We start from the raw sequence: 22,990 nt of genomic DNA on the forward strand, positions 1-22,990 counted from the left end.
TGGCCTCGGCCGGGAACCAGAGGCCAGAGTGACGGGGTGCCATCTCGAGGGCTGCAGCTTCTCCCCGGGGCCCCAAACAGCAAGGTAGGGGCTGGGATGCCCCGAACCCGGGCTTGGGAGAGGCTGTCGCGGAGCAGGCGCCCTAGAGCAGGGTCTCCGGGGTCCCGGGAGCAGTCACGTGTTCCCGAGGCGCCTCTAAAACCCCCGCTGCTCCCCGCTCCTTCCTCCTTACCCCCGCCTCTTCCCCACCGCCACCTCCAGGTCCTCCCCCTGCAGTCGCCGCCGCCCGGGCGCAGAAGCGACCGAGTTCCCGGGAGCCGAGGCACCAGCACCGGCCCGGGCGCCCCGAGGTACCGGATTCAGCCTCTCCCCGCCGCTCCCTTCCGCGCGAGGGTGGGCCTGCAGGGAGGGGCCGAGGCCGTTCCTGGCTGGGGCAGAGAGTCCGCGCGGGGCCGGGGAGCCGCACCCCTGTCCCCGGTCCCCGGTCCCGGGGGTAGTCGGGACTCGCGAGAGGGCGAGTGGGGAAGCCAAAGGTAGAGCGGCTGGAAAACTGGGGGGTTTGGGATGGAGGAACAGGCAATTGTTAGGCGTGAAGGGAGAGCTGGGAAGGGACGAAGCTGAATTCTTTCGTGCGGGGCAAGTACTCACCCGGGGTGGGGCAGGCACTGGCTGAATCTAGGAGGAGTGTCCGGAATCCGCGCTGGAGCTGGAGCTGGATCCGGAGCGAGCGGGAGGGGTTTCTGCGGGGACCTAGCGCTTCCCCGGGGGGCGAGCCCCGGGGCAGCCCGGCTGGCATCCAAGGCAGGGGAACCGCAGCCCACGGGGTGCTCAGCTAGTGCACAGCCGTAGGCGGGCTCTGGCGCGGTCCCGGGGCGCGGTCCACCGGGCGCCACTCGGTCAGTCCACCTGCCGCGCAGTCCCGCAGCTGGCCGCAGACCCGGAGGCAGCCGCGCGCCCGGATTTGCGCTCCTGTTTGCAAGGTGGCCTCCTAGGACAAATGCGAGCAGTACCATACATCCATATACCTTGAATTCCAGAAACAAGGAATTTTTTATCCCCAAGTTCACAGACCTTTAGTTTAGCTTTTAAAGGAACTGAACCAGCGTGTTGGATTAAAGTCGAAAGACTTTGCCGAGACCATGGAATAGCCTGAGGCTCTCAGCAGAATTTTGAGCCGGAATGCAATTTTAGATTTCAGATTTCTCAAGGGAAAAGAAACTCTGCTGTTAGAATTAAGAGAGGGTGGCGCGTGCCTGCGTGTTTGTCAGCTGAGCAAAGCTGTATTTATCTTTCCAACTCAAATTTTGCCAGATTCTAGCTTTAAAAATAAATCATGGGAATATTTGAGAGCATGGAACCTCGCCGTTGTTCCAGGATCATAGCAAAATAGGCAATAGTTGATATTTTATCATAGCTAGAGGGGAAAAAATTCATGTATTTTGTTCTTTTGTGTGTGATTGGCATTCTTTGTGAAAAGATGTGCATTTTCATAAGACAGGAAATTATCCTAACAAAGGACAGTTATTTTAACTATATTAGCTGTCTCTTAGTATCCTTTGAGTTCCCTGTAGTTCCTCTTATTATTCTTTTTTAAAACTATCTACTTAACATACCTAAGATCTATTCAGAAGATTTCATTTGTCTTGGTGTCAGCTATAGATCAATTTTTATAAGAAAATTACAATATCAGAAAATTACAGTAAGTCTACAAAGACATTGCTTTTTAAAAGTCACCACAGTTTGACAAAAACTTTTACTTTTTTCACTTTTTACTCTGAGGATTAAAGTTTGATGTTGCAGCCTGGGAATTCTGATGGTGGGAGCTAAAACTAGATATAAAAGAAGAAAATGTCATAAGTAAACAGAACAAAGGTTTCACATAGTCAATATCAAATTTCTTCTAAAATAATATTTCATTTTTGAAACATTCTTTCTGGTTATAGTTCATAATTTCTCTAGCACTCTGAAATGAAGAAAAGTACACATATTACATTACTCTTATGTATAAAATATTCATGTTTTATAAAATTGTACGGTATTCATTATAACACTTGTTGAAAAGCAGATAATTATTAAACAGATCTACATTTCATTATAGGTTTGCTTATTATGCTTTTCAGGGAAGTGAAGGGGTAAATTTAAGAAAAGAAATCCTTTGTGCTTTTTTCCCTTTCATTTTAAAGTAGTTTCTCTACCTTTGATTTTCAATTTAAAAAAAAAGACAAATCTTATTGGACAACATTTCCTACTGCTTGAAATATCCCCTGGCTACTGTCAGGAAGGAGGGCATTTTTCTTTGTCCAAAGTTCTTCTAGTTGGACTAAGAATTAAATTTCCATGAGACAGATTAACAGAAGAAAATCAAATTTAGTTCCTACCTACAGGGAATCTACACAGACATGGAAATTCCAAAGACAGGCAAAATGAGGTATATATGTCATCCTGAGCTAAGGAGAGGGGTAAGGGAGGAAAACCATTAGCAGGAAGGTGAGACGAGATGTTTGGAAAATGAAGGTTACCCTGTTGTGCAGATGTTTCTTAGGCAAAGAGGAATCCCTATAAATAGCTCTTTTCCTGGTACAGGTCCACTATCTAAAATTTTTTTAGGCAGTTAGTGGGGAGGTCAAAGTTTCTACCTGAGTTTTTTGGGTCTTGATTATTTTCAGCTCAAAATAATCTACCTGCTATTGTGTGGCCCACTTTGGGTATCCTGCCTTTGGCCCCCACACTACAAGATGGCATGTTAAAGAAACAGCTAAGCATTCCATTCCTTCCCTCTCGCCCCATTTGCAATATCTCCAGTTGTAAGAAGTTATTGGAGCAAAGATTCACAAAATGTTCATGTAGTGTGGAGTACATTAGGTATTATGTGTATGTTTGCGTGTAGATGGGATGGGTTGGCCTGGGGCTAGAGGGAGAGCAGCACAAGGTTGATTACAGTCACACCAAAATAAAATGAATAAATGAATGTTGAATGAGTGAATGAATGTTAGAAGAGGGGAAAAAACATAAGAAAAAATGATAATTTATCAATCTATCAATGGGTGCAAATAAACATCCATGATATTCAGCAACAATGTTAAGTGTTCACGCTGTGGTGAAAAAAATCCATCGCTGGCAATCAGGAGAATGTCATTCATTCATTCATTCATTCACTCACTCATTCATTCATTCATCATCCATTTAGGGCCTTTTATACCTCAGGCACTTGTAATTACTCATTGTGTAACCTTGAATTAACTCCTCAGAACATTACTCACATAGTATCTTGTATTTGTTATCTTTATGCCAGAGCCTACCAGAGCACCTCACACATTAATTGTTCAATAAATGCTAGTTGAATGAGCAAAGGAGGGAACAACTAATCTGTCTTGGCTATTCATTAATAAAAGGAGCCTCCCCTTTAAAATTGTATTTAAGTAGTGTTTTTTTAGGGAGGCAAAGAAGTGTTGGCCTCAGTTTTTCCAGTGTCCAGTGAATACTCAGGATGACATTTCCTTGATCTGCTTAGTAACAAGGTGGTGGTTTTTATAATTTAATAAATTCAGTATTTTCTGTGCATGTATTATCATAGAAAATTTTTAGTGACACACCACAATCTGATGTACTTCTTTTACATTTAATTAAAAACAAATGTTGTCAGTATTTTTTGCTATTTTAGTTTCATGTTGCTTTATCACTGAAAATATCTCATTTAAAATTTTAAAATGCTAAGCAATCCCCATTGTCTATGGATTTATCACCTTATTCCATTTTAGGGCCATTTGAAAACCTGTCTAATTTCAGTGGTTCCAATATATATGTGTACATAAACAGACATATACAATATATACCTAATATACACACAGTCATACACTATTCTGAACTTTCTTATATTCTCCGGATGATTCATTTCTGTTATTTTAAAGCTGGGAAAAATTAAATTAACTTTTAAAATGATGAGTCACAAGTGTTTACTTAGCATCCACTATGTACAACATAACTCTATTAAGCACCATTTCCAGCATGAAAAGAATTAAGACATTTTCCTTTGTGTCCATTAGAGTCTAATTGAGAAGACCAACCACTACATTGGAGTCAATCTGAATTTTAGATTCAAAACCACATTGTTTCTCTTACCACAAATTATACTGCATTTCCTCTTCCTTCAGAAAATTTTGGACAGTAATATTTTACTTTAAAAGAGTGTCATCCTCTAGTCATGTGTCCCAAGAAAGCACAAAGCCACTGTAGAATCAACTACCCAATTTCTCTTTTGTCCTTCCTTAACCTTGGTCGTAGAAAAGGTACTCAATAGCCACTGATCTACAGCAAAAAAAAAAAACCCGATTGTCTCTAGAAAGTGAGTCAGAAGAAGAATAACTGAGCAGGATCACAGTAACAAATAACCTGTACACATTATCGGTATACATAGGATTTCAACAAGGGAGATGGAACCCAGGAAATTAGGCAGGAAAACCAGCCAAAGCTACTTTGATTAGACGCTTACGAACCTATACAGAGCAGTTACTGGGATGCCATTAACTAACTGGTAATATGAAAAATAAGATGGTTCAGTAGATTATGTGAGTAACTTTTGCACCTCTTACCCCTTTTAACGTGGGGCAATATCAATATAAATTGTTGGCTGGTGTCTGAGAATGAATGAATAAGACCCTGAGCTCATGAATTAGTTTATCTTTAAAGGGATGTAATTTGTTCCTGGAAAGTAATTTAATCAACATAGAATCAGTTGTAGAAGTTGTGAAAAACTTAAACTTTCAAATTTTCTCATAGAACAATGATGCCTGTATCATCCTACTGAGACCTACTGTATATAAACCTGAAGTTAAAATTACTGATAATGAATGTATGTACACAAAGGATTTTCTATTTTGAAATATTTTGGATCAGGACCTAAAAGTCTCTTATAAATTAAAGATAGTAGTATTCACTATTAATTAAATATATATGTATTTTTATAATTTTAACCATAGTTATCCAACTGTAGATCTAGAAATACATACATAAATATAAATTGATATGTAGTGTAAATGCTTTTTAAAGTTGCATTATATAAGGATCTCTATTACAACATCTATATTCATCAGAATTAATTAACTATTGCTATCCTGAGTATTCTATAGGAAACTCTTGTTAAAAAAATAGTGGTGCTTACTTTTTTGTAATCCTGTCAAATCTCAATATGTAGCAGTAAATGAGAAATACCATTGTGCTATTAATAATATTGCATTGTTAATTTTGTTTGAAATGAAAAAAAAACTTATTATGGGGTATGATATTAGTATTACTTCTACATTTAACTTTAGATGTAAGATTTCCTCAGACAATATGAATTTATTCATTCCTTTTAAAGCTGAAAGTTATTTTCAATTTTTAAATTAAAAAATAAACAGGTAAATTTTGGTTTTAAAAACACTGTCAGACTGCTGGTCAGTGGCTATCTTGATTCATGATAATCTGGCACATCTCAAAGGACTAAGAATTGATTATGGAATGATTTTGCCATCTAGCATTGTGCACACATAGTCAACAGTACAGCTTGATAAACACATAGTAAGTGCCTACTGTATAGACCTAAGTCCTGGGATAGTGTTTCTATGCTTGAAAGCTTACATTTGAACATGCATGAGCTAGATAATATTTAAGATACTAGACATTTGTTTGAATTTTTCATTTTTCCATAAATATTTATTTAGCACCTACAGTGGTGAAGTTACTGGGCCATGTATTGTGGTAGATACCACGAAGAATAAAGGACAGTTTTCTGCTTTTCCATTGCTTACAAATAGATGAGGTAGGCTGCTATGTATTTTAATTATATTGCAAAGCAAATTGCGACATATAGCATCACACGGCTATAAACAGAGCAGTATGGGGGCTCCAAAGAGGACATCGATTCCAATTGAGTGTCTAGACCAAGGAATACTTCAGGATAGGTGACTTTTAAGTTTGACCTTGATTGAAGTTGGAAAAGAATGAATGTTTAAGATAGGATTATGTGACCACACCATGAATAAGTACATTGACTAGACAATTAATAGTAATGCGCTATTGTAAATTAGATATCTTAAAGTTCTTATATACATTTGCCTTTTCCTTCCCTTTCATTATGTCTATGTAAATCTAAAAAACAAAGTCTGCTGTTTTAACACAAGTTAACACACCATAGAAATGATGATAGACTTAGACTTACTGTAATTGTTATTGGCTGGTATTTGCTCTGCACTTGGAACCAATTAAAGACCTTGTGGAACTTTGTTTAGGAGATTAATAAGGTATGGGAACAAATTTTTAAATTTAGTTTCCCTCTCAGTGGATTAATTTATAGTAGTCATGTAATTTTTTTTAAGTTGTTAACTAATGTCTTTTTATTCCAAGCAGGGCTTTAATATGGATTTAGAACTCCAGGATTTTTACAACAAAACCCTTGCCACTGAGAACAATACTGCTGCCACTCGAAATTCTGATTTTCCAGTCTGGGATGACTATAAAAGCAGTGTGGATGACTTGCAGTATTTTCTGATTGGACTTTACACATTTGTAAGTCTTCTTGGTTTTATGGGCAATCTACTTATTTTAATGGCTCTCATGAGAAAGCGTAATCAGAAAACGACAGTCAACTTCCTTATAGGAAATTTGGCCTTCTCTGATATTTTGGTTGTGCTCTTTTGCTCCCCTTTCACACTGACCTCTGTCTTACTGGATCAGTGGATGTTTGGCAAAGTCATGTGTCATATTATGCCTTTTCTTCAATGTGTGTCTGTTCTGGTTTCAACTTTAATTCTAATATCAATTGCCATTGTCAGGTATCATATGATAAAACATCCTATATCTAATAATTTAACAGCAAACCATGGCTACTTCCTGATTGCTACCGTGTGGACACTAGGTTTTGCAATTTGCTCTCCCCTTCCAGTGTTTCACAGTCTGGTGGAACTTCAGGAAACATTTGGCTCAGCATTGCTGAGCAGCAGGTATTTATGTGTGGAGTCGTGGCCATCTGATTCATACAGAATTGCTTTTACTATCTCTTTATTGCTAGTTCAGTATATTCTGCCCTTGGTGTGTCTCACTGTAAGTCATACCAGTGTCTGCAGGAGTATAAGCTGTGGGTTGTCCAACAAAGAAAACAAACTAGAAGAAAATGAGATGATCAACTTAACTCTTCATCCATTCAAAAAGAGTGGGCCTCAGGTGAAACTTTCCAGCAGCCATAAATGGAGCTATTCATTCATCAGAAAACACAGAAGAAGATACAGCAAGAAGACAGCATGTGTGTTACCTGCTCCAGCAAGACCTCCTCAAGAGAACCATTCAAGAATGCTTCCAGAAAACTTTGGTTCTGTAAAAAGTCAACCCTCTTCATCCAGTAAGTTCATACCAAGGGTCCCCACCTGCTTTGAGATGAAACCTGAAGAAAACTCAGATGTTCATGAAATGAGAGTAAACCGTTCTATCATGAGAATCAAAAAGAGATCTCGAAGCGTTTTCTATAGACTGACCATATTGATATTAGTGTTTGCTGTTAGCTGGATGCCGCTGCACCTTTTCCATGTGGTAACTGATTTTAATGATAACCTTATTTCAAACAGGCATTTCAAGTTGGTGTATTGCATTTGTCATTTGTTAGGCATGATGTCCTGTTGCCTTAATCCTATTCTGTATGGTTTTCTTAATAATGGGATCAAAGCTGATTTAATTTCCCTTATACAGTGTCTTCACATGTCATAATTCTGAATGTTTACCAAGGAAAGAACAAATGTTGGGATCATCTAAAACACAGTCACAATAACTCTGTATGTATAATAAACAAATTTTAGTAACGTAAAATTTCATTTATGTATCAGAGTTCTGAATTTGAATGTCAATTCATAATATGTGGAAGATAACTTCAATGTGTGATTATATATAGTATGATGAATTCATTTAGTTGTATAAAGACTGTGTCAACGCAATCTGTAATTTCACTTGAAGAAGTAGTTATATTAACTTTCATTTCATCTTGTCTCTTAAACAAATGAATTGTAATTTTTGTTTAAAATAAAAGTTGTATCTAACCAGCTCGGTATTTTTTTGTTCAAAATTATAAACAAAAATATTTTTCCTGAGGATCATTTCATTTCAAATATGAGGAATATATATTACCTATTTATCTTCATTTCTACTTCACAGGCTTCTTAATAGTTAGCTTGTGAAAATACAGAAAACATTCAGTATGCTTAGCAAATCATAACAAGTGACAGATGTATGCCCAAGTCATGATTATAATTGTAAGCATTGGGTACAGTTTTGGCAGGAAAATGCTGATTTCCTGTTATTGATAATTGGTGAAATTGTTCATTTGCCCCCACTATATAGTAACACACAATTAATTTACCAAATAAAAGTAGGTTTTAAATCTTTTCTAGTCTTATACCACATTAACACTATCAAAGAAAAATTGTTTTCATATGCATCTTTTATAATCTAAAATGTGAAGTATAAATAAGTATCTGTATTTTCAAATATTAAATAATTTAAAAATACTTCAAGTGTCCACAGGGGGAAAGAAAGGTTAATTTTTTTGGTCAAGATATAGAATTATTGATAGACTTTGTGCTATTTCAGTACCAAGGTCTCATATGCTATCTTACTAAATCTTTCAATTAAAATTTTTTTCATTTCAGACAGCTTTTTGAAAAACTGAGTCCCTGAAAACCGTTTAATATTTTCACAAACGGCTCATATGTACAAAACAGCATTGCTGTCTTCAGTTCCTATAACTGGTTTAACCCTCCCTTGTATTATTTCCTGTCCACAAAGAAAAGCAATAAAACAAAACAAAACAAAACAAGGAACATTTTAGGTTTGCAAATAGATAATTCTGGTACTTATCTAATCTATTGAAAATCCAGAATCTCTATGGGGGCTTTCCTTCACACACCCTCCTCCTTTCCTTGATGTTGTCTACACATGGGGAAACCTGAAATGGTGCTGGTCAACATGGTGCCCTATGCTGGCCCCACTGAACCCCAGCTGAGGAGTAATTCTCTTGCTAACATGGTCTCCATGTTATGTCTGCCTGTATAATGTATGGCCTGTTCTCAGCAAGGTCAGGAGCTGAGAGTCCAGCCCCAGTCCACCCCTGCTGACATTTCATTGACTGTGTGGTTGCATGGAGACTCAGCCATGTCCTCCATTTTATTCCGAGCCTAAACTGTCTGCTCTATTGGTTTTGTACCTGCCAAGTCTGGCAACTATTGAGAAACTTTAAATTCACAACCAAGAACTCTGCAGGAGCTTATGAAATTCTACTCCTCACATCGATCACTAAGATCTGAGGCAGGCAGCATGGGAGTACTGAGGCCTTCTCTGCCCAAACACTATATGCTGACATATCTGCTGTTGTGTTCACCCTATATTGCTACAAAAGTGTTCTGTTTTTCACTCTCTTTCTAGATTTTTAAATATGGAACTCAGTACATTCCCCTCTACTTTCGGCTTCTCCGATCTGTCTGGTCTATATGAGTGTCCACTCCAAGTTTTTGGGACAACAGGTAGAAAAAGTGAAAGAACTGGTTCACTCTTGTTTTTCTCTTTTACTTTTCTCTTTCTCTTTCTCTCCTTTTTATTCTAAGGGCCTGTACTCCCTACCAAGAATGTCCCCTAGATCTTCGTTTTTTTCTTCACTGTGGCTTGCAGTAGAACTATGTTCAGGACATCAAGGTTTGCTTTTGGAAGAGGAAGCTTTTGTGATTTAAAACCTTTGCCCCTCACAGTGCTTAGCTTCAAGACTGTTGTTGTACTCCAGACCAAGACCAAAAAAGTCTAAGTTGAAGAAGGACCTCTTATTTTTAAAAGCAATAGGTATTTTCACTTTCACTGGGGCAGTCAGTTTTCAAGGTTTAATTTTAGTGTCTGTGGAAGTGAACTCCCTGGTAAGTGCAAATATAAACATGTAGAGGGGTAGTTTATCCTGGTACAGTAACTTACATTAGTTAATGTAAAATACCTGTCAAACTTCACAGATTTTATGCTTGCTGAGAGATGAGTTTACTTAAAATGGATAAACTAATTTGGAGCTTTTCAACTATTGAACTCAAAGGAAGCAATTTCTCTACCCTAACCAGAAGGGGCTAGGTGTTCTTAATAATTGAAAGTTGAGAAGTCTAAACAGATTGGAGGATAGAAGTCATTAAGGGTGGTGGGAGGAGGGACGGGGGGATAATGGTTTTGGAAGTTTGTTATGAATGATCATTTCTATGGAGACTTGGTTAGGGAGTTGAACAATGTATGCTCAATCAACTCTCCATTGTCCAAGAGCTGATTATCTTAACTCCCCTATTCTCTTCTGGTATCTGACTTGATTATTGTTCCATAGCTCCTTCACAAAGCATGGCTAGGGGAAATAAATAGAGATGAAATTATAAGCAGTCAACCTCATTATTTTTAACAATTATTGTAAAATATTTATTTCAGAAGAGATGTTAAATTGAGTTTTGGTGCTTATTTAAATTATTCCTGCTGGCTATGTCGCCCGTTACTGTGGGCAATAAAACACTAAATGAAAACAACAACTGGGAAATGCACAAAGAGCAACTAAAATGATTAAATGATGAAGAAATGTATACAAGGATTACTTCATTTGGATAGTATCGAGTGCCTGCTGTGGGCCAGGAACTCTTGTAGGTGCTTTCGAAATAGCAATGAGAAGGATCCCTGCTATTTTATGTTTGCCTTATGGGAAGAGGGGAGTCAGTGGCAGGAGGTGGACAAGCAATAAGCAATAAGAACAATAAAAACTGAATTAGGCAGTAACTACATAGTATACAGATAGATGTATTCATTTCCTAAGGCAGCCTTAACAAAGTGCCACAAGCTGGGTGGCTTAAAACAACAGAAATTATTGTCTGACAGTTCTGAAGGCTAAAAATCTGAAATCAATGTGTCCACAGGGCAACACTCCAGTGAAAACTCACAGAGGAATCCTTCCTTGCCTTCCTAGCTTCAGGGTTAACCAGTGATCTTTGGTGGTTTTTGCAGGTGCATAACTCATCTTTGCCTTCATCGTTTTCCCTGTGTCTCTATGTTCACGTTTTCCTCTTCCTTATAAGGACACCAATCATGTTGGAGTAGCCCCCACCCTTGTCTCTATTCCAGTAAGACCTCATCCTAATTTAACTAATAACATTTGCAAGACCCTATTTCCAAGTAAGGTCACATTCTGAGGTCCTGGGGTTAGGATTTCAGCATGTCTTTTGTGGGAGATGGGGGGCGCAGTTCAACTCATAACAATATAGTACTGAATATGAGTAATGATAAGAGCCTTAGGATAATAAAGAGGAGAGTCAGAAAGGGTTAGCATTTGGCAGGAGAAGCAGGAGAGTTGGAGGTAATTTCTAACGAGATGCATGCATAATCTTCATTGAGAAGATAACTTTTGTGCAAAGATTTGAAAAAGGCAAGGAGTTAGCTCTGTGGCAGTAAGGAAAAGGAGCACTCCAAGCAGAAAATACAGCCAATGCAGAGGGCTTGAAGTTGGAGCATACTTCAAGCGTTAAAGAACAGGAATGAAATCACTGTAGCAGGAATACAGTCAAGAGAGAGAAATTAGATAAGGAGCTAATTCAAGGACAGCTCTCATAGGTTCTTTCAGGCATTCGGAAGGACGTTGATTTTTACTCTTCAGAAAATTGAGAGCTATTGTGGATTTTGACCAGAGATAGGATAAAATATGACTTCCATTTAAAAGGATCACTCTAGCTATGAGAAGAGACTATGTTCCTCTGTCTTTTTCTATGATGCCAGCAAACATGAGTGCTTAATATATATCATCTATCTGTCTATCTATCTAGATACACAAATAAAACATGAAGCACACATATGTGTGTGTATGTACGTTTTAATTCCATAATTTCTTTTACATTTCTTACATTAACTACATAAATGAAAAGATACTCTCCTTTATCCATTATTTGGCTATTCAATCGAGTAGTTCTTTCAGGAAAGAGAAGATGAATGCTTAATATCATCTGTGTATTTTCTGGACGTCAGAAAGTGACCAGCTCATGGATTTAAACACACTTGTAGGGTTTGGATCCATTGTCTTTATTGTCATTATTGAAGAAGCTCGAATAGTTTCATCTTTGGCCAGTGGAAGCTTCTGCAAGTTGGTTCTGGGTCATTATTATTTTTTTCCTAGCCTAGTATTTATGATTGTTATCTGTGGGGAGATCAGGTCCAATAGAAGCTACTTACCTACATCAGATGTGGAACTCCATTATGCACATTCTAAATCATAAACGATAAAGAGAAAATTTGAGAGAATGAGAGTTTCTCAACTATAGATTTCAAATCTCTCTTCCTTTCCCTCAGAAGGTACACTAGGCATTGAATTTCAAGAGCTAAATAGTATAATATAGAACCTAAATAATTTAAGAAGTAACTTTTTCATGGAGTAAGGCGGCCAGAGTCCTGCACGACTCTTAAATTTACCACAGAAATGCTTTTGAGGATAGTGATTTAAGGAAAACTGTTTCTCTACCCACAGAACATTTTGACACCAAATGTGTGGGGTTTTCCCTCACACCAACCACCAATTCTCCAACTCTTGGGATATTAGTTGGGTGTTCTACAATTTATTTCAATTCTGACACTAACTACCTGGAATTAGCACAGATCTCACAGGCAAGGGCTCAATCCCACAAAACTGCTCCCACTTCAGACACTTGTAAATCTCATGCTGTCAACCAATTGACTATAAACTTGGGGTTCCCACAATCCCTCTTCAAGTTTGATAATTTGCTATAATGGCTCACAGAACTCAGGGAAATTCTTTATTTACATTTATTGGTTTATTATAAAGGATATTATATAGTATACAGATAAACACCCAGATGAAGATGTACATGAGAAGAGGTCTAGAAGGGTCCCAAGCCTAGGAGCTTCTGTCCCATGGAGTTGGGGTGTGCCACTCTCCCGACAGGTGAATGCATTCACCAATGCAGAAACTCTGCAAACCAATAGAGATTTTTATGGAGGTTTCCTCATGCATGCATGACCAATTATTCCCTCAATTCCTAGCCCCTCTCACCTCCCCTGAGGATGGGAGGTGAGTCTGAACATTCCAAGCTTCTTTTTTCTTTTTTTAAAAAGAGGGAGGGAGTATGCGTGGTGGGGTGGGGGGGAGCAGCACAGTTAGAGGAAGAGAGAGAATCTCAGGCAGGCTAGGTGCTGAGGCTGGAGCCTGTGGAGCCCAAAGTTCTCATAACCGGGAGATCATCACCTAAGCGAAATCAAGAGTCTGCCACTTAATCAATTGAGCCACCCAGGGGCCTCTGAAAGTTCCAAGCTTCTAATAATCATGGCGTGTTGTTTCTGGTGACTAGCCCCTATCCTGAAGCTATCCAGGAGCCTACCAAGAGTTGCCTCATTAGAACATAAGACATTTCTCTCATCCAGGAAATTCCAAGGGATTTAGGAGCTCCGTGTAAGAACCTCTTAACAACGCGATCACTCAGGAAACTACAAGGGTTTTAGTAGCTTTGTGTCAGGAACAGGGGCAGAGACCAAAAACATATTTCATCTTATCTGTGATAAAAGAATGCCAACATATTATGACTGTACTCTTCTTACACATCATACATTAAAATCTTCTTATTCATAGTATTCCATCCTAAATACATGTCAACAAATTCTTACCTACAATTACTGACCTGATAGGATCTAAACTTACACAAAGCTACGTGTAAGATTTATTTATAACCCTTCGTAGATATATTAATGCATTTTGTTGCAGAAATATTAATATTTTTTATTATAGAATGCTATTCCAGGCCATACTGAAAGTAGTAAATAATAGAAGGTATGATATCCTGATATTAATTTTTTTCTAAACACACCTGACTTCAGAGTTTTGAATAAAGGCTTGAAGTTATATAATCTATATACCTACTACTTACTTACTCCCCATCAACCATATTTTAGTAAATAATTTCTTTGAATAATCTCTTTATCCCTTGTGTATACATGTATGTATTTAAAAAGAGTCATAGTAGGTGTGTCACGCACTTCTAAATGTCCTAATTCTCTCCTAGCTCTAAACTTCACATCCTTTTCTTGGATTTTAGTTCAGTGAATAAACTGTCATTTAAACTCCCTAATCCTTAGATAAGACCTCAAGAATGGCAATCACTTTTGTCAGGCATAGTCAAAATTAGTCTTGGCTGCTTGGACCCCACGTAGGAGGGTTTGTAAAGGCTCCTCTGGTCTCTGGAGGGAGGGGTGCGATGACTGGTGATCAGCGTCTTCCCTGGAGGACGAGAAGGCAGAACAGAGCAGCATTATTGTTGATCACGCTCCAGTTGATTCTCTAAACGAGGCACACTCTCTAGTATGTCTTCAAACAAACTGAATTGAAACAGCACTTAACAGCACAAAGCTAGTATTTAGCATGATAGAGTAGTCATTGATCATCATCTTCGTCATCATCAACAACACACAGAAGGCACTTTACGTGAATGGTTTCCTTTGCAACCTCACCTTCAAAGACAGGGTTGTCTGGTACTGCTTCGACCCAGTGTATCCTTATTGTGGTCTATAGACATTCATGGAATTCATGGAAGGGTTTTGGGACATTGAAATCATTAAAGATACTAACAGGTGCTGTTCAAGTGTTTATTAAAATAATATTTATTATGTAATCAATCTCTTTTCTTTTAACAGCACAGTTTTGAAAGAGCCTACATGCATACTGAGTCAAAGATCATGGTAGGGGTGTAAGCCAGAAGAGCATGCTGGTAACACAGTAAGTCAGCTGAAAACTTGAAACCACAGTGGTACTTTTTACCATTATAAAGTTTGTAACTGTTTTTAGTCTTTTGCTCAAGTTGTTTCACATGGGCTATTGTTTCATAGAAGCATAAGGAACACTGTATTAAACCAGAAGTTAGTGAGAAGGATGAACATAAGTTCTGCAAATTTGTCTCAAGATGCTATTTAACAGCTTTAAAAGTTGCATTATCTAATTTAAAATTTTATATAGCCAATTAAGATGTCTCTACAACTAACAAAAACATTGTTAAAATGGAAAATAGTTGGGCTTATTTGGTGTTTGGTTTATTGGAAATAAAGATTATCTAAATCCATGAAAAAACCGTTGGAGTGAAGTGCTCTAAATAGAATCTCTAGAATCAAAATGCAAAAATATTTATTAAAAAGTTTAACATATGAAGCGCAAACTGAAATAATCTGAAACATCAGGTTATGAAAGCAGGGTTTTTGTTTGTTTGTTTGTTTGTTTGTTTTTGTTTTTTGGTATATGATTGACTTCACAAATATTTAGTTGCATCTTAATCTATAGGTTAATATTTACCTACCATTAAAAGTATAATTTTCATTTGTGAATTTGTAAAGTTACTCTAACTTATTTTAAAGTAAGTTAAGATATGTGTTAGATGTAAAAAAAAAAATCTAAATCTCTCTAGAGATACAGTGAATATTGTTAAAGCTCATTAAAAATAATACTCCTCTTTCCCATAAAATAAAATAAAATAAAACAAAATAAAATAGAATAAAATAAAATAAAATAAAAGGTCACATTGAGCAGTAGCTTTGGCAGATCTATAAATACTTCTGTTGTGTATATGTACAGAGTGCTGAGCTAAAAGAGTTTTGGTGGCAATTCAAGGCGTTAGGAGAGAAAGGGGCAAAGCTGCTCACTATAATCTTGTGCTTTTTGATTATTTGCTTTTTTCTCCATTCAAATCCACTGAGTCAGGCTTCCCACACTCAATAATAACTGATTTGAAGTCCTCTTCCTCCAATTGATCCGTCTCACCTCTTTTCTCCTAGAGTTAACCAAGCATCTTTTGTTTCATTGTTTTCTGTTACACTTTTCCTACACCTTTTTCTCCTGTTCTATTGTGCACCCTGATTAAAGCTGTGACAGATTGCTCCCTGCCCTCATTTTGATGATTTTCCTTAAAGAATAGGATTCTTACCAGAAAGCGTTTCCTTCTTTGACTTATTAGAACATGATAATGAAAAGATTTGGTTTAAATGGAATCTAACTCTGTTTTCCTAAGAGATTTTGTCAGAAACAGTAACACCATACTGATGATCTCAGGGTTTAGACAGCTGATGCTTGAATTTAGACTCTCCCTTCCATTTCTAAATGCTTAAAGGAATATATGTCTACTCTGTCTATACTTTACCAAACCGAAGTGTCTTTGCTTCCTGTCCTCCAACAAGACAGATCACTTCAGGCATGCATAAATAGCTAGAATGTTCTCATTCTATTTGCAAATATTTTAAAAGCTGCAGTAATTTGATGTGTAATCAAAAGTAATAGAGATGGGGGAAGGGTGACATAGAGACACAGGTCATCCAAAGATAATGTCCACCTGACTTCGTTATCCCTTTTTCACTTTGGAAAACTTACTGTTTTTAAAAACACACTTACTTAGACTCTTGATAAAGTAGGAATGTTTATTAACTTGAGTACGCTATGCCAGGTAACAGTAAGGAGTGGTAGAGAAAAGCCCTCTTACTACTTAGGTGGATGATGAAAGGTTTGCAGTGGTTAATACCAGACACTGATATTTCCACCATGTCATTTTCAGGTAGCTACAGAAAATTTTAACTACCTAAGAAAAAAGCCAACTCACCTGCAGTATACTCATTCTACTCCGTTTCCAACAACAAGATTAAGACATGTTTTTCTATTAAAGACTTTATGTCTTTATTTGAGAAAGAGAGAGAGAAAGAGAGCAAGAGTGGGGGGAGGGGCAGAGAGAGAAACAGAATCCCCGCTGAGCAGGGAGCCACACACGGGGCTCGATCCCAGGACCCTCTGATCATGACCTGAGCAGAAGGCAGGTGCCTAAGCAACTGTGCCACTCAGGGGCCCCTGGGCACTTTTTATTTCATTTTATTATGAAACATAATTATTGATTAATTCTTAACGCTTTTAAGTATTGTTATTTTTTAAAATCTTTTGTGTATTTCCTTTGATTTATGCTTTCGATAAAGTAGGTGTTGCAGAAGCATATCATTTTCTCTTTTCTGGTTATTGCAAATAATTTTTTTAAGATTTTATTTCTTTATTTGACAGAGAGATAGCCAGTGAGAGAGGGAACACAAGCAGGGGGAGTGGGAGAGGAAGAAGCAGGCTTCCCGCTGAGCAGGGAGCCCAAGGGGGGCTCGATCCCAGGACCCTGGGATCACACCCTGAGCCGAAGGCAAAAGCTTAATGACTGAGCCACCCAGGCGCCCCTATCGCAAATAATTTTCACGATCATTTTCCGCTCAGTAAGCCCACCTTTCTGGTGTGATGACAAGGGCAGGAAGAGCAAGCTAAATAACAGACTCCCCACCCTAGCTATCTGGCTAGAGTAACACGAGAATAAGCCCCTGCCTTTTTCCACACCACAGTTCCCGCCAAGCATCAGTGTCAACTACATCATGAACAGGTATAGTTGCTGGAACTTCCTTGAACCAACCAGAAAGCCCAAGAGAAGGAAGAATTCTCCAGGACCTGGAAAAACATGCTTGGATTTACTTTTAACAGTGCCACCTATTTCAGTTGCTCACATTTGGATTTATAAAGCCACAGTTTATAATTAATGCCATTAAATATAGGGAGCAGTAGAATGTCTAATGCCAGTTGATTTTCTTATAAGTGTGAGGAAACCATATATCCAAAGAGCCAGATGTTTGTTTTCATTAATATATAGAAACCACTGGATTATTACACTGCTCTAAGTTTTCACTGTCCTTGTAATTTTTTTGTTGGGAACCTAAGATCAAATTTATATTTTAAAATGTTATTTGAATTTATTTATATGTCATAGTGTGAATTTTTATTCACATCATCTTATTCTTCAGTGCTAGGAATACTCTTTCTTTTCAAAATTATTTTATCTCAGATAATTTTGACTTTCATTCAAGTATTTCACTGTTTAGCTGGAAACACATATATATAAAGTCAACTTCAATGTTAACAAAATTTTAAAGAGGAAGTTTCTTCTTATAGTAACTTCAGGTATAAAGAAAAATATATTGGTTAACCATATGAAATTACCAGCAGCTATTTTGATCTATAAAAAATGGATACCATAAGATTTAACTTATAAGTAAAACCCAGAAGCCATCCAACATCAGCAAGGTATAGAGATTTGAGACCAAATCTTCAAAAAGGAGATTTATTTTCTTCAACTTCTTTTTTTGTTTGATGTTTTAATTAGGTTTATTAGCTATAAAAAATCTCAGTTATGTTAAGCTATATGGGGTTGGGTGTAAAGATACATATAACAAGAGGGAGCTAGGGAATCTTTTTTTTTTTTTTTTTTTTTTTTTTTAGATTTTATTTACTTTAGAGAGAGAGAGTGAGCAGTGGGAGAAGCAGAGGGAGAAGGAAAGAGAGAATTTCCAGAAGACTCCCCACTGATCATGGAGTCCATCACAGGGATTGATCTCAAGACACTGAGATCATGACCTGAGCCGAAATCAAGAGGCAGACACTTAACTGACTGAGCCACCCAGGCGCCCCTGGAGCTATGGAATCTTGAGAACATTCCCTTAGAGTATAAGCTCCATGAAGGTAGAGATTTGTCTAAATTATATCAGTATAAATTATTCATCAGTATATCCACAGTCTATTAACAGTGCCTGACATAGAACAGGTGATAAATAAGTGTTGTAAGACCAAATCTATGAACAGACATATTGCAAGTTTTCCCAAAGAATTAAATATATTTTGGGAGTTTAGAGTTCCATGAACCCCTGGGGTGGGGGAAGGAGGGTCTCATCACAAGACACTATGAATCTTAAATCTAGGGTTCTGCCAACCGAGGTGATTCAACTATTTTCCATGTGTCTGCTTCTTTCTGTATAACTATAAGTTCTTTGTGCATTCAGTCTCCATATATCATTCTCTTCTATTCCCTTCCTGCTTTCTCCAAATTCAACTTGCTATGACTCTCCCCTCTTCTCAACCCCAATTTCACCTGATAATCTCAAATGCGATATCTAGCATCTCTCAATTGCACTCTGTTAACATTACTTAGTAATGTTGCTAATTGCTTTATTTTTTTCATAATTGGGGCCAGGTTTCCTACCTGCCTACCTACATGGTATTTTTAGACACTCTGGGGACCAACTTTACCCACAAAAAACAGTATTTGGGACATCCTTTATTACCCTTGCACTAGAAATGGGAAGTCCAAAGTGGTAAGTCCAGAGATGATGAGTGAAAAAATTGGCCAGTGGGACAGTCCCTGTGGCAAGGGTAATGAGGTTCTGGAGGCTAATGATCACCATGCTCAGTCTCTTATTGCCAGCTGCACTCATTATCACCTCCTCATTATCACCTCATTTCCTGAGGAAAATCTACAAAACACTAGTCTTGCTTAAGAGCTCACAGAGGGAATAAATGAAGTGAAATGATACTCCATGTCAGGGGAGTTCCACCTGTAGAAAGAAAGTAGAAGCTACGTGAACAAAGAACACTGGTGAGAAGACAAATAATAAGGGGAAGCAATCTTCAGCACGTATTAACTGGGGAGCAGATATGAGTGAGGGAAAGAAAACATTTCCTCCCAAAATATTAGACGAAGTTGGCTCTTGAAAAGGTTATGCGTACGACCATATGCTTCTTGTGTTTCTCTCTGGTGGTTGACACAATTTTCGTCACTCTTTTGTCCTAGTTTGCTTCAGGTTTCTCCGTTCTGCTTCAGTCTCGATGTTGTTCTTATTGGGCAAAATAAAGATAGAATCTCTTGCCAACCCACCGAATCCTTTCTACGAGGCAGAAAAGAATTTAGTGGTTTTATTACTGAATAAGCATTAAACTAGATTCGATGTCCATCACAGGCAATTTGCTACAGATGATGAAGATGAAAGGAAATCTCATCCTTTTATAAAAACAGGCAGGCAGATGCAAGCCATTACCTTCACAATCTCAAGATAAATGACAACTTGCCCATAGCTGAGAGGACTCGACAGAACCATTTTGCTCTGCATAGTTCTTAAATTCAGTCGATATTGGTGTGACATCTGCGTCGGCTAGTTGTCTTTAACCAACAGAAAAGAGAATGCCATGTACCTCTACAAGCAGGCACTGTACTTGGAGCCACGAACCCAGCGTAAGCTCTGGCAGAGACGGGAGACAGGACGCTATCCTCCTTGATGGTTTCAATTCAAAGAGTGGGCTCTGAGGCCTTTCTGAAAAACTTTCCTGGGTGGTAAAATTGGCAAGAGGGGTTTTCTTTCTTAGTTTTTTTTTTTTTTAAGCATTACAAATTAAAGTGACAGAGAAAGAATTTGCAACAATATTTTTAAAGAAAAAGATCTAAGAAAAGAAAAGGAGATCTCTTTTTTTGGGCATCAGAGAAAATTCAGGGTTTTTTTAGAATTGTTTTAACCCTTACAATGTATGACAGTGGTTCTCAGAAGAGGGAAATCTCCCCCACCCCCCTGGGTTATTTAAAAATACCTGGAGGCATTTTGGTTGTCATAACAAGGGTAGGCCTCTAGGGCATGAAGGCCAGGGGTGCTGCTGAACATCCTTAGAGCACAGGACAGTCCCCACAGCAAGGAAGTATCCGGCCCAGTACATCAGTAGTGCTGAGGTTGGGCAACCCTGCTCTCCCGTAAGGAGAGTAACCACATACTTTATTCTTTACACTGCAGCGCTTTGTAATGAGAAGATGGCATCATTAATAATGAGGCTGGGACAGCAGATACGTATATACATGGTGTCTACGTGTATATATATGTATGACTTATAGTCACGTTGTCTATAAACTGGTTGCCAATGATTGGACTGTCAAGAATTATGCTCAGAACACTTGAATCATTGACAGAGTCTTTCAGAATATGCTGGTAAATATGTAACAGTTGACTCCCTGCAAGGGAGTAGGAGTGCCCTGGTTTGTAGTGTCTGTGATTTGGGTAGTGTAAACACCACGAACCGGGTCAGTGTCAGACTGTCAACATGACCTCACTAAATGTGGACTCGGGAGGAAGGCACAGGGCGCACCACTACGTGGTGTTTTCACTGTACAAACACAAAAGACGTAAATAACCTCAAGAACAAATAGTAAAGTTGTTAGAAAGCGATAAATTTGGAATATCTAACACCTTTGTTTTTAATGTGATTTATTTAATTATGTTCATGTATTTCTTACTAATGGATGTCTTTTAACAACTGACCTGCAGATTCCCAGGCAAATAGACAATAAGCTTTCCTGAGACGGTACAGGCTGACTCCAGCCCACCTCTACAGCTTATTGTATGACAACTGGAAATAAGAATTCACTTCTGAGCTCTCGGGGTATGTAAAATAAATACAAAGAGTGAGCGCTTGTTTTCGCTTTTTCTCACACCAAGCACCCTGCACCCCAGTTCCTTCCCATTCTCCCTTGTTCCCCCTAGATTGAGGAGAATTCACTAATTTAATTGTTCAAAGCGCAGCGTAGTTGTTGAACTATACTCTATCAGTGAAATGAAAAAGTTTTCCTCAAAAGCAGGAATTTAGGCTCCATAGATCTCTGTGCATCCTGCCCCGGGGTCCAAACTAAGTCCAGAGAAAAAGCTGGCATGTGAGAAAGTCCCAGTGGCAGGATCCAAATTTCACATTATCTGGAAAAAAATCTTTACAGTCTGTATAAAGTTGTGGCCACTTCCTAATTTCCTCATAAGACAAGCCCAGCATTACCGTGGTATACTAATATTGCCGAACGTGATTGCTAACATTTCATTAGACTTGTCACATTTATGTTAGTTTCATTTTAATTTTATTTTAGTTTCAATAAACATGATGTTCGACAAAAAGAACTGTGAAAAATATTTAGAAGATAAAAATATTTGTATGGTAATATAAACTATATTATTAATGTATTGATCAATTAGTTATTATACTTTCCATAATTTTCTACAATGTGCTCCTTTCGGTTGTATACAACCATACATGCATCTAGAATAAGCATCCTTAAAGAGGCTGGTTTTTTTTACAAACTTTCATATTTTTTTCTGGTCTCATATGATTCAGATTTTGTCCCCAAAACATTTTTTTAAGGATTTTATTGATTTATTAGTGAGAGAGAGTGCAAAATAGAGAGCACCTGCGGGAGGAGAGGCAGCGGAAGAGGGAGAAGCAGACTCCCTGCTGAGCAGGGAGCAGATGATGATGATGATGATGATGATGATGATGATGATGATGATGATGATGATGATATGATGCAATAATGCGGAGGCTCAATCCCAGGACCCCGGGATCATGACCTGAGCTGAAGGCAGATGCTCAACTGACTGAGCCACCCAGGCACCACCCAAAAGCATTTTATAAAAATGTCAGTTTTTTAAAAACAGATTCAAATGAGTTAATGTATTCTTTTCTTACAATAAAATTTTTTCTGTATCTGGTTATACCGTCTCCTTACCTAATGTTGTATATGTATCTTATCTAGTTTATTCTATGTTGAACGTTCCAGGGGATTTTCCATCTTAAAGGACTAAACTCTTCATTCTGTTTATTTAAATAGACTTCTTTGTTGCTGAAGTCTAACATTCATACACAAATCATGGGTGTTTAGTTAATTTTCACTAGAGGAGCACATCCGCATAATCACCGCTCAGATCAAGGTGGAGTAAGTTTCCAGAGTGCAGAAGCTTACCTTGTTCTAGTCACTACACCTGTCCTGTCTTGTAAGGTCATTACTATTCTGGCTCCTAATATTATAAATTTATTTTAGCAGTTTTTTATCTTTATATAAATAGAATCATATACTATGACTCTTGTGTGTCTACCTCCATCATCTCACATTATATATGTAAGATTCATTTACTTCACTGTGTACATAATTTTTCATCACCATTGTATTCCATTCGATGAGTATAGAGGAATTTCTTTATTCATTCTAGAATTGATGGACATGTGGGTTGTTTCTGGTTTGAGTTATTCCAAATAGTGCTGCTATGAACATTTTTACACTTGTTTTCTGATGAA

The 22,990-nt window shown here is 38.0% G+C and overlaps 1 protein-coding gene across 1 annotated transcript; it reads left to right on the forward strand.

The window, feature by feature from the left end:
* Positions 1–308: 308 nt before the first annotated feature.
* Positions 309–8,044, forward strand: NPY5R (neuropeptide Y receptor Y5). The gene is made up of 2 exons (XM_040626118.1): positions 309–350; positions 6,385–8,044. Exon 2 carries the CDS (start codon positions 6,394–6,396, stop codon positions 7,732–7,734), a length of 1,341 nt encoding a protein of 446 aa, XP_040482052.1. The 5' UTR covers positions 309–350; positions 6,385–6,393; the 3' UTR covers positions 7,735–8,044.
* The last annotated feature ends 14,946 nt before the right edge of the window (positions 8,045–22,990 follow it).

Source organism: Ursus maritimus, unplaced genomic scaffold, assembly GCF_017311325.1.
Source record: "Ursus maritimus isolate PB19 unplaced genomic scaffold, ASM1731132v1 scaffold_11, whole genome shotgun sequence".
Classification (NCBI taxonomy): domain Eukaryota; kingdom Metazoa; phylum Chordata; class Mammalia; order Carnivora; family Ursidae; genus Ursus; species Ursus maritimus.

Excerpts from the sequence above, each read along its gene's own strand:
- NPY5R (XM_040626118.1), top strand. The coding sequence starts at position 6,394 with ATGGATTTAGAACTCCAGGATTTTTACAACAAAACCCTTGCCACTGAG.